The sequence below is a fragment of the Bactrocera oleae genome, chromosome 3, assembly GCF_042242935.1.
Source record: "Bactrocera oleae isolate idBacOlea1 chromosome 3, idBacOlea1, whole genome shotgun sequence".
NCBI classification, from domain to species: Eukaryota; Metazoa; Arthropoda; class Insecta; order Diptera; family Tephritidae; genus Bactrocera; species Bactrocera oleae.
The window spans coordinates 51,845,321-51,862,638 of NC_091537.1; the positions used below are offsets into that span (position 1 = coordinate 51,845,321).

Consider the following 17,318-nt stretch of genomic DNA (forward strand, 5'->3'; position numbering starts at 1 on the left):
ACTGCTTTCACTTTCTTGTAGGACAACTTTGGCGTATATTGTGTAAAAGCTGATGAACCGAGGAGGATAAGTATAAATAGTCTCAACCAAACTGAAAACTTCGCGCTTAGTAGGCCGCCGTTAACGGAAAATATACTTTTCTTTCTATCTTAACCTCCTCCTTTTAGTCTCTTTCCAGCAGGCCACTTTTGTAATCAGTGAAAGAGAAAAAAGTCGCTGACCTCAAATCTGGTGAAAAGGTTGGGTCGGTGACTAACTCATAGCTTAATGAGGGCGGCTGCCGTTCAATCGATTCAATAATGCACATTATAATTTTTTATATATATATATTAATACTTGTGTATATAATAGTAAAATAACTCTACGTAAATGCCAAAACTGCTGGCTAAAATCAAAAATAGCAGAGGTGCGTCACTTTGAGACCAATAACTTACGAAGGGTTCTATGAAATGTTATAAAACTGGGACACTATTATATTTAAGGTTAGTACTCTAAAACACGAAAAAAGATTTTTTGCTCTCGACACAATATCTCAGTCAGGCCCAAGACTTTGTCCATGTAATACGTTATCAAATACCACAGAACTAATTTAATTTGTATTATTTCATATAAAATTTTTTTAATAAGTACTAAGCAAAATTGCAGGTTATAATATTTTCCATTGACTTTTCTTCACTAGTTCTAAAAATTGTTGGTAGTCTCTATAATTAAAATCAAAAGTATTTTATAGAATTATTTCCATCTTTTGTTTTGGCCATCTGATATTTAAAAATAACTTATTATATTCTTTATTGTAGATTGCGTGACATTCGTATAAAATCTAGCGTACTGAATTTAGATGAACACAAGGAAGTTTCGTTTGAACTAAACTGGGACATAAATCGCGATCCTTCGCAACGACTACAACTCTTAGCTGAATACAAAACGCCCTCCATGAGTGAACGTAATGGTCAAATTTTAGTAACATATCCCGACCGCACAATAGCATGCCTTTTTAATGCCCATACCCGGTGGCCGGAATATTATGGCGATTTTTATTCTTCGTGGGATATCAATGAAGCAATTATCATTAAATATAGTCTCGGTCTTGGGTCTGGACAAAATAAAAGCTATTGGCTTCATGTTGATGGTTACACACCTTTCCATGGTTGGAATGTAAACAGTTTCGATGCAAGTTTATACAATTTTGGAAGTTTATTATTAGCCAATACATCGATAATGTGGGGTGGAAATGAGCACTTTGAACTTATTTACAAATACGATGTAAATATTCAAGAAATTCTAAAAAATATTGACATTGTTTTTGGCTTAAATAGCTCGCTTGTAGAAGTGCCATCGATAAATTTTATAATACATCATTTGTATGATGCAAGCAAAATAGATACAGATTTAAGTTTGCATTATAGTAGCGCAAATGAAACTAAAAGATATTGTTGGAATTCAAAATGGGAGTTAAGAAAAAGTCTTCACTACCAAAACATCAGTGGGACAATTTTCGTACTCAGTCCACATAAAGAGTTTTGGAAAGGCGGTTTAGTTACAAAATGGAGCCTTCATAACAAACAAAATTTAATCGGAGCAGCTTCAATAACATATAACTTACGAGAAATCTCTTTAACTTTGAATGGTTATGTTAATAAATTTAATGATAATATGATTACTTTTAATATTACAACTCCATTAAACGAATATCGCGATATAAAAGGTCGATTTGGTGTAATGGAAAAAAAGCACAATGTCGTTGCCGAAATTCGAACGCCCTCCACAGCTTTTGGGGTTGAGGTATTACTTGATATTAAATCTCTTGCTGATTTTGATGTCAAGTTGAGTGTAGCAACACCTATTGAAAATGTAAAACATGCTGCCCTATACGCGAAACTTAAAAGAGCTGCTATGGATATGCGAGGTATATGGAATAATGTTACAATTGGTTTCACCGGAGTTTCCTATATGAACGATTTAACAGATTTTGAGTATTCATGTAAGGTATACACTCCTCTTAAAGACTTTGAAGAAAACGGTTTTGTCGTTAAGTTTTTAAAAGCGGATTCGTTTGCACTACATTTATATTCTAGACTTTCACGCTATGAGTGTGGTATACAAATAAATGGAAAACCTAAATTGGTTATTTTAAAAGAATTAGATACCGAGATCATTGATCTCGAAACAAGATTTGATGAAAATTTCAAACCTCCGAAAATTGATCAGAAAGAGTACAGCAATATAGAAAATTTCGAGTACGAAGAATTTTTTTCTTACAACATGGATTTTCTGGTCGATTTACTCTTCTGGCCTACCGTTAAAGGCATTCTGGATATTGAAGAAATATTAGACTATTATTTTATCAATGCGAACATTGAACTTCCACAAGGCTATGTGGATATACAAAATAATCTATATTTCCCAGATTATTTACGCATAATTAATGTACTGAGCTTAGAAACTCCTTTTGAAAATATAAAAAAAGTAAAATTAATAACGGAGCATCAGATTGACATAGACTTTCGGCAATTCCATGAAAAACTGTACTGCAATGTTCACAACGCTGAAAATTTATCGAACGAAGCGGGAATTGAAGTTAATTACAATGAAATCACGGATTTAGTAAATTCGCCTGAATATAATTTAAATATAATTTTGGAACTACCATCGAAAAAAATATTAAACCTGACTGGAAAAGTGCATTTGGAGGAAAATATATTCAAGGGTAATTTGATAACGATCACAGGCAAAACATATTTTTTGCTTACAGCAGCTATGGAGGTGAGTAGAGTGTTTTGATATAAATTAGTATTCATAAAACTAAGGTATACTTATTCCTTTTTAAATCTGGTCAAGTCTGTTTCTGTCTCTGAGATGAGCTTAACTTAGTCTATTTGTTTAGAAAACAGTCTTTACTATTTATTATTAAAAATGTTTTTTTTTTTAAATATAGACAATTTCTTGAGAAATGACAATATATATGTTTTATTAGCATGCTTGACGTTCCAAGTTTTGTTGGCAGATTCAATTTGCTTAGACATGCGATTCAGCTCTTCCTTCAGTTGCTATAGTTTATCCGAGATAGCAGAAGCTGTCGACGAACTAAATTTGGTTATTGTCAATCACTCTGCTTTTTGATTGGCTGTCACGGCTTTCGTTTTTGAGATCCTTGGATTAGGCGACTTATATTGTAAGGGACTGTATTCCGACTTAACAGCCAGTAGGGCCGTAAAAAGAAAGCCGGGCGCGGGGAGGATATAGGTCACAGCACCCTGATCCATCAATTGTTGGAGAAAAAATCTGCAAACAATTTTTACCGGGCTCGGGAGGAATTGTCCTCAGTCTTCCCCCTACCTGGTCACTGCCAGCCAGATTGAATTTCATTTTATCGTGTCGAATGATTTCTTGAAGTCCACAAACAACATGGTACGCAACTTCAGGGACTTGGGCTTTCGATATTTTCACGATTAGTTATATGATTATTATAATACTGATTTGCAAAACCTATACATAAATATGATTAAATATTTATGAGAGAGGACCAAGATTTAAACTTTACATCCATAGAAGCATTGCTTTAAACATATGAGCCCAAAATCTCGGAACTAATAGAGAGAAAATAAATTTAAGCAAAGAAATGAATTAAAAGCAATGCATCTGAATTCATCCAGCAATCGATTTCCCAAAACATTTGACCATGAGTCTGAATTTTAATTAAACGATTTTGTCGATTTTAATTAATTTAATTTTATTTTATTTTGCTACTTGTATTAAAATTTGCGTACTGCTTGAAAAGTTTCAGTGAGCATAGGTAGGTTGGGTTTTATATCGGCAATAATATTTTATGATTGAAGAATTAACACCTCGCGATGATAATGGTGACTTACTCCAGATTGTAAGGAACGATGCCATGACCAGGACTCTGACAGAGTGGCATTCATAACGAAGCGTATTATTGACAACATTTGTGCTCAATTGCGTAACTGCTTACAAATTACTATCTCTGACTCTAATTATTTGAAGGCTTAAACTAGCCTGCTGCATCACAACGGAAAGAATTTGAACCCCATTGTTCGTCTTGGAGAGCTGCTCCGCAAGAAATCATCTTTCACTGGCGTTTTCGTACATACAATACAGCGCTTGCATCTATTGGCGAAAATATATTCTTACGCCTTGTAACGTTTTTACATTTATATATTTATTGAAGCAATATGGCGCATTATCTGTGTTTGATATAAACAGTTGATAATAGCTTTGAGATCAAGATTACTATTGTAAGTTGACCATCACGGACATAATCCTCTCTCTCGCAGAAGACTAATGCTACCATAAGGTTCAACTCTAGCATAAGTCCTAAATCCCTTTTAATTACCTGGCTTGTAGTCAGTGCCTGTATCCTTACAAAACTGTATAAGCAATGATCTTTATTTATCTTGAGACTGAATTTTCTTAATATATTATATGTTGAAAAGCTAATTTAGATGTTCTAGGGTTCTTTAACAAAACGTCAATTTATAGATTAATTACATAGAATCATAGGTTACAACTACCGTTACTTTTTTTGGAACGCGTTTAAGATAGTTGACGCCACATAAGTGTAAAAAATTGAGAAATACAAACAAATGAAGAATTAAAAAATTACATATACATATGTACGTTTTTTTATAAATTCCATTAATTACAATATATTCTCGCATTATGTTGTACAGAGAATTACAGCTTTGTTCCCCCAACGGTTGTTTGTAACACCTACACCAAATAGAGATATATATAGAGTTAGAATTAAGATATCTTGATGAAACTTAATAAACGTGTTCCTCAACACTCTGAAGAGCTTGGCAGCACACAAAATACCGTTAAGCCAAAAACTACAAAGTACTATAACTAAGCTAATAATTAAGAAAAATCCCCATATCCCTAATATGTGGATCTAGACCAAATTCATTCAAATTCAGCACTAAACCACATTATTTTTAGTAAAAGTCGTCCACTTAATTTATTTAAATTATGACGCACATGAATCGACATAAACGGTTTAAAGAAAGGTCAGAAATCAGATATCACACTATCGGGTATATTTGGTGTAGGCGAAGTTGCGGACTAATTGCATTAACGTTTGGTATTACTAAAGTATACTCGAAAACAAGTTTCAACGTAATTTTGCTGAGATAACCTACACACTAATCCAAATATTCGGCATGAAGTATTCTATAATAACGAAAATCATTATACAGATATGATATATGGGAACTGGGGAGTAATTTTTGGCATCACGATATTCTATGGTATTACCAGAAAAGGATGCTCACAAACTTTCAACTAGGTACCACACATATTGACCAATCTACGTAAAAGGCATAAAGTCCACCGGATATATGGAAGCTAGAGGAAGTATTCACCCGATTTTATCCATTTAGGCACAAGGATTCACTTAAAAAGAGATGACTTCTTAGTTTCAACTCGAACTTATCCCTTTTTAGCACAAGCGCACACCATTATCAGGAAAACATTTCCTCTAAATTTTAATAGTACGAGTATATCTCAAAAATTTAAATTTTTTAAGGGAATCTGGCTACTTGAAAGTTATGATCGATTTCGACAACTTTTAGACCTTAAATGCCACAACCTAAAGCCACTCTTTGCACAAAGTTTTATTCCGACATTTTCTTTGATATTTGATTCCCATACTGTTTAGTGAAAGAATCAGATAGAATTTTAAAGTTGTGATTTAAGGGAAGTAGGCGTGGATGTTGTCCGATTTCACCCATTTTAACAATAGTAGTTGAACAGAATATCGGTAGGTTATAGTTTAGAAAACTTAATACACTCAATGGAACTTAGACTACCTGATTATATCAAACCAAATACTAATTACTAAATACCGATATATCAAATGTTATGTTAAAATTTGCATTTTCTGCTCATTGGTAAATTTATTTAAAAATTCGAGTATGTTTTAATTTTGTAAAGGATTAATAGATAGTTTAAGTTTTGACTTGTGAAATTTGTAGCTGCTAGCTATCAGAGAGAAGAAGAATGCGGTAATGGAGAAGTTACTCTCATTAGGAGCGAAATAACGAAATAGTAAAGAAACAGAAAACTAGTAAGAACTAGTGACGAAACACTAACGCTTAGAATCTAGATCTAGGAGAAGTCACAAAATTGTCAACATTTGCTCTGAATAAATTGAAAGTGATGCAGGAAAATGCAGATTAAAGTTTTCGTAAATTTTGTTAAAATGTCGTTATAATTCGTTCAGTTAAGGCATTGAAATGAAAATGTCCCGTCGATCTGGTCCTCAGAAAAATCGACTCAAATTTGGACCTCAAGACATTTAAGATTCTACAGAATTTAATTTTATGTATCATTTTTCTATTTGTCATTTACGAAGCCGATTTGAAGAAGTATAATTTTTTGAAACTTTAGACAATTATTCTCAATGAGAAACCCCAAAAATTTTACGAAAAAATCGTTTATTATTCCGCGTCAATTATCATTTTTAAAGTCAGAATGTGGAGAAAATGATTCTACGGTCGAAAGATCCATGCAATGCACATTACTTTTGACCAAAATATTTACACGCTAAGAACTTTGGGAAAACTTTAGAATACCGCCCCTGGATTTCGGGGATAAAATGAGTATGGGCGAATAGAGGATGTTCTCCAGACTAATAATGTCTAATTTATTTTCTGTCATTGAGGAATAATCTGTTTTCTTTATTTCTTTCAGTTCATTTACAAAGGATGTCGATAAAGTAACACTGGCTATTTGTCAGTATGCAACCGTGTAGTTATTGTATGAATAATTATAATTGAACAATAAGTTAAATATTGAATTAAAGCTATTTTAGCACTATATAATGTGAAATAAATGTGTACAAACAAATTAATAAAGTGTTAGTGGATATAAAAGTGAAACATATAAATATAAAATTAATTTTAGATCGAAAAAATACGTGGTTTAAATAGTTAAAATTTTCCATTTAGAACGCAAATACCTCGAAAACTATAAGTTTCCCGCGGCTATATATATATATATTCTTGATCAGGAAACAATCCTCTATCCGCCCCTACCCCGGAATCCTGGGATGATTTTCTAAAGCCGACCCGGAACTTTGTATCAACAACTTCAACTTATATCTCCACATAAATAAATGGGGAGCCATTTAAAAATGTAAATTTGATTCTTCGTGTTTTGTCAGTATTGTCTGCACCAACAGCAACCCCAGAACGAAGTTGTCAACTTTAAAAAGAATCAAAACGGACCCGATGGGACAAGAGCGTCGAAATAGAACGTAAACATTCCCAAAAGTATAAATTTAACTGAAGATGAAATCCTGCGAGAATTTTTTAAAAAGCCTTAAAGATTTAAAAAAAATTTTTAGATTAACCTCGGATATTCTCTATTAAGCCGTTGTAATTAAATATTATATTATTGTTTCATCATGTTAGCCATGTTTAATATAGCTTATGTTATTTTCGCTCTTGCAACATGTTGTTACAGAGTATAATATTTTTTTCACCTAACTGTTGTTTGTTATATATATATAAATGATCAGGATGAAGAGACGAGTTGAAATCCGCGTGACTTTTTTAAGGTGGGCGTGGTCCCGCCTGCTAATAGGTTTAATGTGCATATCTCCTAAGCCGCTAAAGCTATAATAACGAAATTCACTGAGCACAAATTCTTTTAGAACCTCTATCGACAGTGTGAAAATGGGTGAAATTGGTATATATAGACAACTAAGCTCCACAATAAGATTAAAGACTGTTATTTGGTATACAGAATTACATTAGAGAGGAGCATATGCAGTTTAAGTTTTTTTTTTTAAATTGGGTGTGTTTTAGCACTCCTATCGACAGTGTGAATATGGGTGAAATCGGGTAAAAACTTGGTTGAATCGGAACAATTCTTCCTTTAATATAAAATGTTGCCAACATCTGAAGTAATTTCCCGGGCTTTGATCCTTGCAAGTTGCGAGAATATAAAATGTTCGGTTACATCCGAACTTAGAACTTCCTTACTTGTTTATATACCGATTTTTTATAACTATACATACATACTTCCAATTTCCAGTCTGAACAAAATTTTTTGGAAGCTTCCTTTAATTTTTCGTTAGAGGAAAACATGAGTCTACAGCACAAAGGAACTGCTTACTTTAAACATGATCTTTCTAAAGAAGACAACACTTTTGATATAAAAATAGAAATAATGAATCAAAACGATATGATCAAGGTGAGTTGTATAAGTACGAATGTTATATAGTAATACAGGACTACAATATCTTAGTTTCAAACCGAGTCTATGTGGCAATGTGAAAATGACAATGGGAAAATAACTTCTAATGGCAAATTTATAGCTACGTTATTACCTTTCAAATTATTTGAGTATACATTTCTACTTAGTAGCGAAGAAAACCCGCAATTAAATTTTGATTTAGTATTTTCAAATAAAAATGGAAAAAATCTTAATTTTGGCTTGAGAGCAATAAAAAAGGACGAAATTATCAATGCAGAGCTATGGACACCAATGCAAAATTTCAAAAATATATCTCTCCATGGTACGGTGACTCCCATTTCTCCCAATCAATACCAAATTGAAGGAGTGTTCTATCGTGATATGGTAACTTATGAGATAAATGGTATAGTTCAGATGAATGGACGATTGCCATTAAAAACACGGTTGCAAACACTTTCATTGCATAACAATCAAGAAGGACTTATTGAGTTAAATATATTAAAGGAAAAAGAAAAACCAAATGACCTGCTTTTTCAGTTTAATGCTATTGAAAATGGGAAAAGATGTAAAATATCTGGCAGTTATTCATATCACAACCAAACTGGTATCGACTTATCTGCATTTATTGAATCAACGGAAGCTACAATTAAACGAATTTACATTAAGACTAATTTCCAATATCCGGAAAATGATTGTGTTACAGCGAAAATATTTCTAGAAACACCTTGGCAGGATATTCGTCTTGGAAAAGTGGAACTCTGGTCTGATATAAAAACACGGTTAGATTATGGGAAATTAAATGGTGGTTATCAATTCGATTCCTATAGGGGCTATGGCAACTGTGAGTGGACTTGGAAACCTACGGAGAATATGCGCCTTCTAATAGAAAGCAATATTGAACAACCAAATGCTAATACAAGTCATTTCTTTTCTGAGATAAAATACATAAACCCTAATAAAACATTCAACGATTTAAGAGTGGGTGGAAAATTAAATTTCAGTTCAATATGGTATTTTGAAATAAATGGAAATCTAAATTATGTATCCATTAATAATATTGGATTTGGATTATTAACACATTGGCCTACGGCAGACGAATATATACATGATTTTAGAGGACAATACCAAGGAAACATATTTAGCGAACAGGGAAAAGGTTTAGACATATCTATTGAAGGAAAATATTTTGCTAAACAAAACAACAGGAGCTGTATAACGCATTTATCGTATAGAAATCTAACAGACCTACATAGCGTAGTCAGTGTTGAGTGGGGAATTGCTGATAAAACCACAATAGTCCGTACAGACTTCCAAATGCTAAGAAAAGAGAAAACTCTTCGCGAATTTTTAGCTACATTAATCACCCCAAAATTTGAAAATGAAGCTACAGTATATTTAATGGGCTCGTATAATCGTATAAAAGGCAACTACCACTATTTTAAGTAAGGAATTTTAAAAATTTGGTATTTTAAGATTATAACTATTTTACTATTTTAATAAAAACAGTTTATCTGTTAACTATCCATACACCAGAACGGTTGCCGATATGGATATAGCCATCAAGTCGATTGAAAACTTAAATGGTAAATTGAACTTCACCACGCCTTTCCTGAATGCACCATGGCTCAACACTTTATTCAATATCAGCACAAATAAGTGAGTAATTTTCTATCTGTTTATACAATTTAATTTGTACAATATCATAAATTGACATATTTACAATTAATATAATTTAAAATAAATGACCTTAAAGCTCTTTTATTAAATTTCGTAACGACCATTTTACTCTTATACGAGTATAGGTACATATACTTGTAGTACAAACCTAAATATGTATATTAATTTGACGAGCTTTCATTGCATTTTATTACCATTTCATAAACCGCTGCATTGTGCATTTAACTGATATTCAGGATTTTGAAGCATTGGTCTCTCTTTTCTCAAGTGTACTTGAGTAATGTCAAAATTAATGCAATCAGCCCTTTCATTTCTGTACCCAAATATATCCCACATTATGATTTCCGACTTTCCACCTGAATTTAAGCCGTTTAGGTGTGTCAAAATATGTGATATTTTAGTGAAATTAAGTGGAGACGTTTTCTTAAAAGTTATAAAGTTATATTATATTAATAGTTTGGCATTCAATATTATATAAATGAAATTGGTCTTGGTCTTGGTCCAAACCTCATATCCCTAATAGTTACAATGAACTCCGATGATTTGGTTGAGTTTTTTCACATTAACTAAATATAATAAATTTAGTTTTTTTTGGTTGAGTTTACATCACATATGGTATATCGCATTTAAGGATGATTTAAGTATAATTTTTGCTGACGGGGAGTAAAATATGTTATATTTGAACGATACAACGTCTAAATAAATATGTATGGCTCCAATATGATGAAAAGCAAGAGTACGCAAAATTCCAAGGTCTAGGAGTAAAAGATAAAACTGCTTTTTTTAGGCAAAAAATTGTAATGTTGTGTTCAATATCCTGCATAGTTACGTATGTTTATGTATACATGCATCAACAAAAAAGCGGTCCGGTAAACTGATTGTCCCTTGGTTTTGAGGCGTGAATATGGTTTACGTTTTCTATAGACAATTATAATTTACTAGTGGACCCCGGCCACACGTTGCTGTGGCGAAGGTATAGGTATATACACTAATCATAAAATATTCAATGCAGTAAACTTGTATTTATGAATAGAAACGAAAACGTTATTTCCGGTGTAAGAATCCAAGGGATTATAATTTTAACATTATTTCCAAATCGGTTTATCCGTTCCTGAGTTATAAATAGTGTAACTAACACGACTTTCTTTTATATACCATAAATATTGTAGATTTCAAGTCTTCAGTTTTTACATTTGGTTTATTCACAATGGTAGAACTAGTCTTAAATATGTATGTAAAACACAACTTAGCGCATTAAGTGTCCGCATACTCTCCTGTATCAAATTTAACTGACTAACTTTTTTGTTGCTTCAACACGTAAATTTTAGACAAGAAAGCAGCAAAAATAGCGATACAGCTATTGCAGTATCCACAAGAGGGAACAATAAAAATGCACCATTTTTAAAAGTAAAAATACACCACGCGAAACGGGAAAGAGACGGGAAACAAAGCTATAAATAGACACAATGAGTGTTTCCACATGAATTTTCCATTCGCATGTCTATTTAGACTGTGGCTTACAATTTCTTTGACTTAAAAAAACGTTACATAAGTGGTAGTCACGAAGAAGAGTTCAATCCTCTTCGAATACAATTCAGTCATTTACGTTCGAATTTCCTTTTAACACGGTTTTGATATAAACTGTTAGTTATTGATATCCGCCAACTAAATCTTTTACACGGTTAAGATTTCTTTACTCCGTTTTTGGCAATAGTGTTTTTCAACACGTGCAATATATTAAAATAATTCTTAATGCCGGCAAAATGCTTAAAATTAGTCTAATACCATCTTCCCACCAAAAATTTTAAGTGATTAGATTACATTTAATCTATTCATTAATCTAGACTGTCCTCACTTCCATTTGAAACTCTATTAGATCGGCTTCGGCGGCCTCACTCCACATTACTCCCTTTTTTTATACTCTTGCAACATATTGCTACAGAGTATAATAGTTTTGTTCACTTAACGGTATCACTTAAAACTAATCGAGACAGATATAGGATTATATATATATAAATGATCAAGATGAAGAGACGAGTTGAAATCCGGATATATGTCTGTAAGTCCGTCTGTCTGTACAAGCTGTAACTTGTTCCTTGGCCAAAAATGAGGCAAGTTCGTGTATGGCCGTAATCGGACCACTGCTACGCTCACAAAACACCATTAAATGAAATCCTATAAAATGTCATAATTAAGTCACTTTAGATGCAATGACTACTTATGCTCAGGGCAAACCCTGTCTGCCCACTCCCCATATAACGGTTCTTTTAAAAACTACTAAAAGCGCGATAAATTAATAAATAAATACGCCAAAGACATACAATTTTAAACTGAAGATAGTACGAGAAGGGCTTTATGGAAGTCGGGGTCAAAATAAGGCGATGAGCGTGTCACTGCTCACATTTAAGTGAAAATCCATATCTTACTACCTAGCAGGCTCATTGATTTTACAGTTTCTGGCGATTCGGCTGTGACCGAGCACCCATACGAGTCTAGTATGGAAGAAGCTTGATGATATTGCTAATGAGGCCATGCACTCCTTAACAAGTTTTGATCGCACAGTCAACGAGCTCAAAACCATTGCAGCCACACGACTATCAGAGTGAATGCATACCTCTCTGAAGGAGCCTCTACGTCGGAGCAGTACCGCTACCTTGATGGCAGCTACCTCCACTTAAAAGACGCTACATTGGTTTGGTAGTCTGAAACTAGAGTTGATGGAAAGATCCCGACAGAAGAGTCTACCTCCTACATTCCCTCTTAACTTTGATCCATACGTGAAAAAAGTTCACTGCATCTCTTCACCAAGGGCTTAGGCCCGACCATAAATCCCTCGCAGGTGTGTAAGCAGAGAAGGAACCGCCAGGCGAGGATTCCGCGATGCAGTGGTCTAGATTCTAATGAGTGAAATCGCAGTAATGGGGAATTTCAATGAGTCCCGGCCCCTCATATACCCAGCTTCCCTAAAACTAATAGCAGATTTCGCCAGCATGCACCTACCAGCTATGTCTACAGGACATGAAAATAGAATGAAATTGACTGCCATTGTTGGTCTTGTCCTTAGTGCAATGATGAGGGCCGCTCTTTGAACACGTTCCAGTTGCTTAGATACTGTAGTTTTTACGAACGCCTTCCACCAGACAACGATCCCGTAAAACATTTTTGCCATAACTATGGTTTTATAGAGCCAGATCACTACCTTTGGTGAGAGACCTCACCTCTTCCCAATTGATCCTCTAAGACATTAGAGAGAGTAAAATCAGGGATTTTGCTTCTCCTAGTAAATAAAACTAGCTAAGCTAGCTAATTAATTTCTCTCCGCCCACCTGGTTACTACATTTAGATACCCTTGGGTGAGATTGTAAACGATGTTTAAGAATTTTTCTTTTACCAAAAGAGCTACATCGTCCGCGTAAGCCCAAAACCTGGCAGCCTCATTCCTCCAGTTCTTGTAAAAATGACCATGCACTTTCCCACTCTGCCATAACCGTTCTGTCGCATAGGAGACTATAGATGATATGATTGAAATTAGCTTTGACCTCGATCTTATTGAAAGCTCCAATAACCGGCTCCGACAGTACAATATTGAAGGCCCCTCAATATCAAGGAAGGTGCCCACAGTGCTAGTCCTTAGCAGTGACACGAGAGCTCTTACCGGCCTTCGAGACGATCGCCACTCTAACCTGCATCCAAACCACCGAAATGTGGCATAATCTGACGAGTAGTTCCTGACGCTCTTAAAAAGATAATTCTTCCGGGTATAGGTTTAGCGGAAAGTGAGCATTCAGGAGTAGCTGTAGTCGATTATTTGCATGAATGCAAATGATGGAGGATTATTGTTCTCAGACTTATATTAAGTAAGTCCCGCCTTATATGTTACAATGTCCAATCTACGCTAAGTCCGCTTCTGAGAGCCTTATTGAACAGTTTTCTGCTTGAAGATTTGAGTTCCGACTGCTTCGGTGTCCACCAAGGGGTCCCGGAATATCTGATCGAAGCTTCTTGCAGTAAAGGTCTCAGTTCGTGTTACTAAAGCTCTAATAGGGTTCAGTAACTAGACCTGCTCTGTCCAGGTTAAAACTAATAAAGTTGTTGTCGGAGAAGAAATGGTCATTTAGAACACTCCATTCCGAGATCAAGGGAACAAACCATAGTTCTCAAAACCATAGTTGATGCCTCTTTTTATGGCGGTGAGAGATCCGATGGACCTCTTGTTCAAGAGCACTAGCACCTGAAGATGCTTCAGCATTGCAAGTCACCCTCCAAGCCATTTTAAAGCGACTACATGCGCTGGTAAAAAAGAATGCGATTATGCTGTAAGACAACGCTCGGCCTCACGTTTACAAACCCGTAAAAATCTCGAAACACATAATTGAGGATGATTTTAATATAATTTGGCTTACGCGAAGTAAATATAGTACGGAACATTCCGTAATATAAAGTTTTGCCAACACCTGAAGGTATTTCACAGGCTTTGATCCATCGTCTCAATTTGTTAGCCACTATATTGCGATTTTATGCTACTGGCAATATTCAGCAATTAATTGGAGATTCGTCAGGTGTACCTACGCACTAGCACCAACGTTCATAGAATACAAAGTTACGACAACCTTGACGTCATTAAACCACTATCGTTATACCTACAGCGGGCGATTTTGAAAAACAAAAAGATATTATTATATTCTCGCAACATGTTGCTACAGAGTATAATAGTTTTGTTCACCTAACGGTTGTTTGTATCACCTAAAACTAATCGAGTTAGATATAGGGTTATGTATATATAAATGATCAGGATGAAGAGACGAGTTGAAATCCAGGGGACTGTCCATCCGTCTGTCCGTCCGTCCGTGCAAGCTGTAACTTGAGTAAAAATTGAGATATCTTTATGAAACTTGGTACACATGTTTCTTGGTACAGTAAGACGGTTGGTATTGCAGATGGGCGTAATCGGACCACCGCCACATAACTAAGCTCCGCAATAAGATACAAGACTGTTATTTGGTACATAGTCCAGTCATAATAGTAAGTTCACCTCGGAATTCAGATACCCAGCTGTAAGTCTGTAAATACTTGTATATTGACACCCTAAATGTTGTCTCAAAACCTACATATGGTAGGGTGTACGCAACTATTAAATTTCAAGGTCAAAGGTCACAAAAATCGGTTTTTGCGCTTTTTTTGTAAATATCTCATTTCCTATGGGTTTTTTACTATTGGTATTTATTATCAATAATGTAGAATACAAAATTCTCTACAAATTTTGTTTAAAAATTTTTTTCATATGGTGAACCGTTTTCGAGATAAAGGGCTTAGAGCGCGCGGTCACAGCATCACTTCAGGTCAACCGGTGCCTCCGATCAAAAACGCGCCATATATAGTTGATGAACTATCGATAAATCAATGTAATTATGTAATTAAGAAATTAATTTTCACTTCACTCACCTTTGTAGGAACGAAACGAAGAGTTGGTTTACGCGGATGCTCGAAAGACGGTCAAATCGCTTGCGAGTCGAATGCAAAAAAGGGAACTGGATCCTTCTTTTGGTCCCTTATATATCTGTTGATGTCTTCATGGTGGTGTGATCGGTGTTAAGTTGTATTTGTGTGCGTGTTGGTGCATGGTGTAGTGATGTGGAATGTATGGTATGTAGGTGTGGAATGTATGGTAAGTAGGTGTGGTGATGTGGATGTGAGTTGGTGTAGTGTGACAGTGTCTTACGGTTAGGGGGGACTGAGTGGTCATTTAGCCATCCCGACCCCCCTAGGCAAATTATTAGCCTAGTAGTCGCTGCAGCTGTTGTAACGTTTCCACAACGCTGCTCAGTCCATTGGAACGACGTGGTTGCGGTCTAGGCTGTCGACGCCGTGGTGTTACATTCCGCGGGTATACCGCACGAGTTGAGGGTCGAGGTCCTGTTGCGCGGCTTCGCAGAGTAGGTGGCCGACCAACGTCGCGCCTCGAGGTGCGATGAAGTAGTGTGTGATGTGGTCTGCTGCAAATTTGGCACAGACCCGTGGACACACACTCTTGAGTCCCATGCGTGTGCGATAGGCAGTTTAGACAGTGCCCGTGTGCCTGGGCAACCTGTTGTCGTTGCAACGGTCGCATACCTTTGAAAATCCCACAATGTTGGAGGCGATGTGGGCGCCGACAAATGGGACATCGTATCCGATTTCACAGCCTTAACTCCAGGGCACTTTCTCAAAGGAACACCCATTCTGGCCATACCTGAGCCAGGCGTGGATTCGCTATCCTTATTAAATCGCTGGGAAATAATTAAAATTCTCCATCACCATTTCAGCCGTCGATGGAAAGAAGAATACATAAAGGATCTCCATAAACGATACCGTTGGAAGACTCCTGAACAAGCACCAAAGCTTGGAGATTGTGTCATCATCCATGATGATTGTCTACCTCCTACCGAATGGCGGCTTGGGCGCATAGAAAAGCTACATTACGGCTCCGACGGTCACATACGAGTGGTTGATCTTCGTACACAAAGCGGAATGCTAACCAGACCGCTCGTGAAGCTATGCTTTCTCCCAACCGCCGATAATAGTGACACAGCAAATCGCAATCAATCAACCGATACTACCGCAATCCTTGCGAAAGGATTGTAAGAGGCCGTGAATTGAGAACGGCTTCAATTCGAATTAATAATGTCGTGAATTCTTCGTAATTGAATTTGTAATTTCCAGCTACTTTTTTGAAGTGGGATTTGAAGTTTTTTACAGCGGATTCCCATAAACCACCCATATGAGGAGCGCTTGGGGGGATGAGTTGCCAATTAATGCCTTGGGGCGCGTACTTTTGTACAATCTATGGTGAGACTTGTTTGATAAAGTTCACAAATTGTTTTTCGGTGGCTCTTTGAGCGCCGATAAATGTTTTACCATTATCGCTCATGATCTTCGATGGAAAGCCGCGTCGACCGACGAAGCGAGCAAATGCCGCAAGAAAAGCCTCCTTCGTCAGATTAGTACAAAGCTCAAGGTGCACTGCTTTTGTTGTAAAACAGACAAAAACAGCCACATAGCCTTTCATCAGAGTGGGAGACCTTAACATGGACGCCTTTATTTGAAAAGGCCCAGCAAAGTCGACACCTGTGATGGAGAAAGGCAGAGCGAAGTTGCAGCGTTCCGGGGAAGTGCTGCCATAATCTGTGTTCTCATCTTTTGCTTGTGCGTGGTACAGATTTTGCACAAGAAAATGCACTTCTTTATTTGGGGCTTAAGTCGGGGAATGTAAAATTCCTGGCGGACCATATGTTGCATGAGGCGATGTTCGGCATAAAGCATTAATATGTGGATATAATTGATGAGTAGTGTGGCAAGTCGAGACTTCTCTGGAACAATTATGGGATGGCGTTCGTTATACGTTAGGCTTGAATTGGCAAGCCGACCATTCACACGAAGAAGAC

General features: G+C 35.9%; 1 protein-coding gene across 2 annotated transcripts in view; it reads left to right on the forward strand.

The window, feature by feature from the left end:
- Positions 1–17,318, forward strand: part of Apoltp (Apolipoprotein lipid transfer particle) — a 327,278-nt gene that overhangs the window by 182,391 nt on the left and 127,569 nt on the right. For both annotated transcript variants that reach the window (XM_070106619.1, XM_070106620.1), the window contains 4 exons: positions 798–2,763; positions 8,059–8,217; positions 8,272–9,662; positions 9,727–9,876. In XM_070106619.1, the coding sequence (XP_069962720.1) occupies positions 798–2,763; positions 8,059–8,217; positions 8,272–9,662; positions 9,727–9,876 (3,666 nt within the window). The remainder of the gene's footprint in view (positions 1–797; positions 2,764–8,058; positions 8,218–8,271; positions 9,663–9,726; positions 9,877–17,318) is intronic.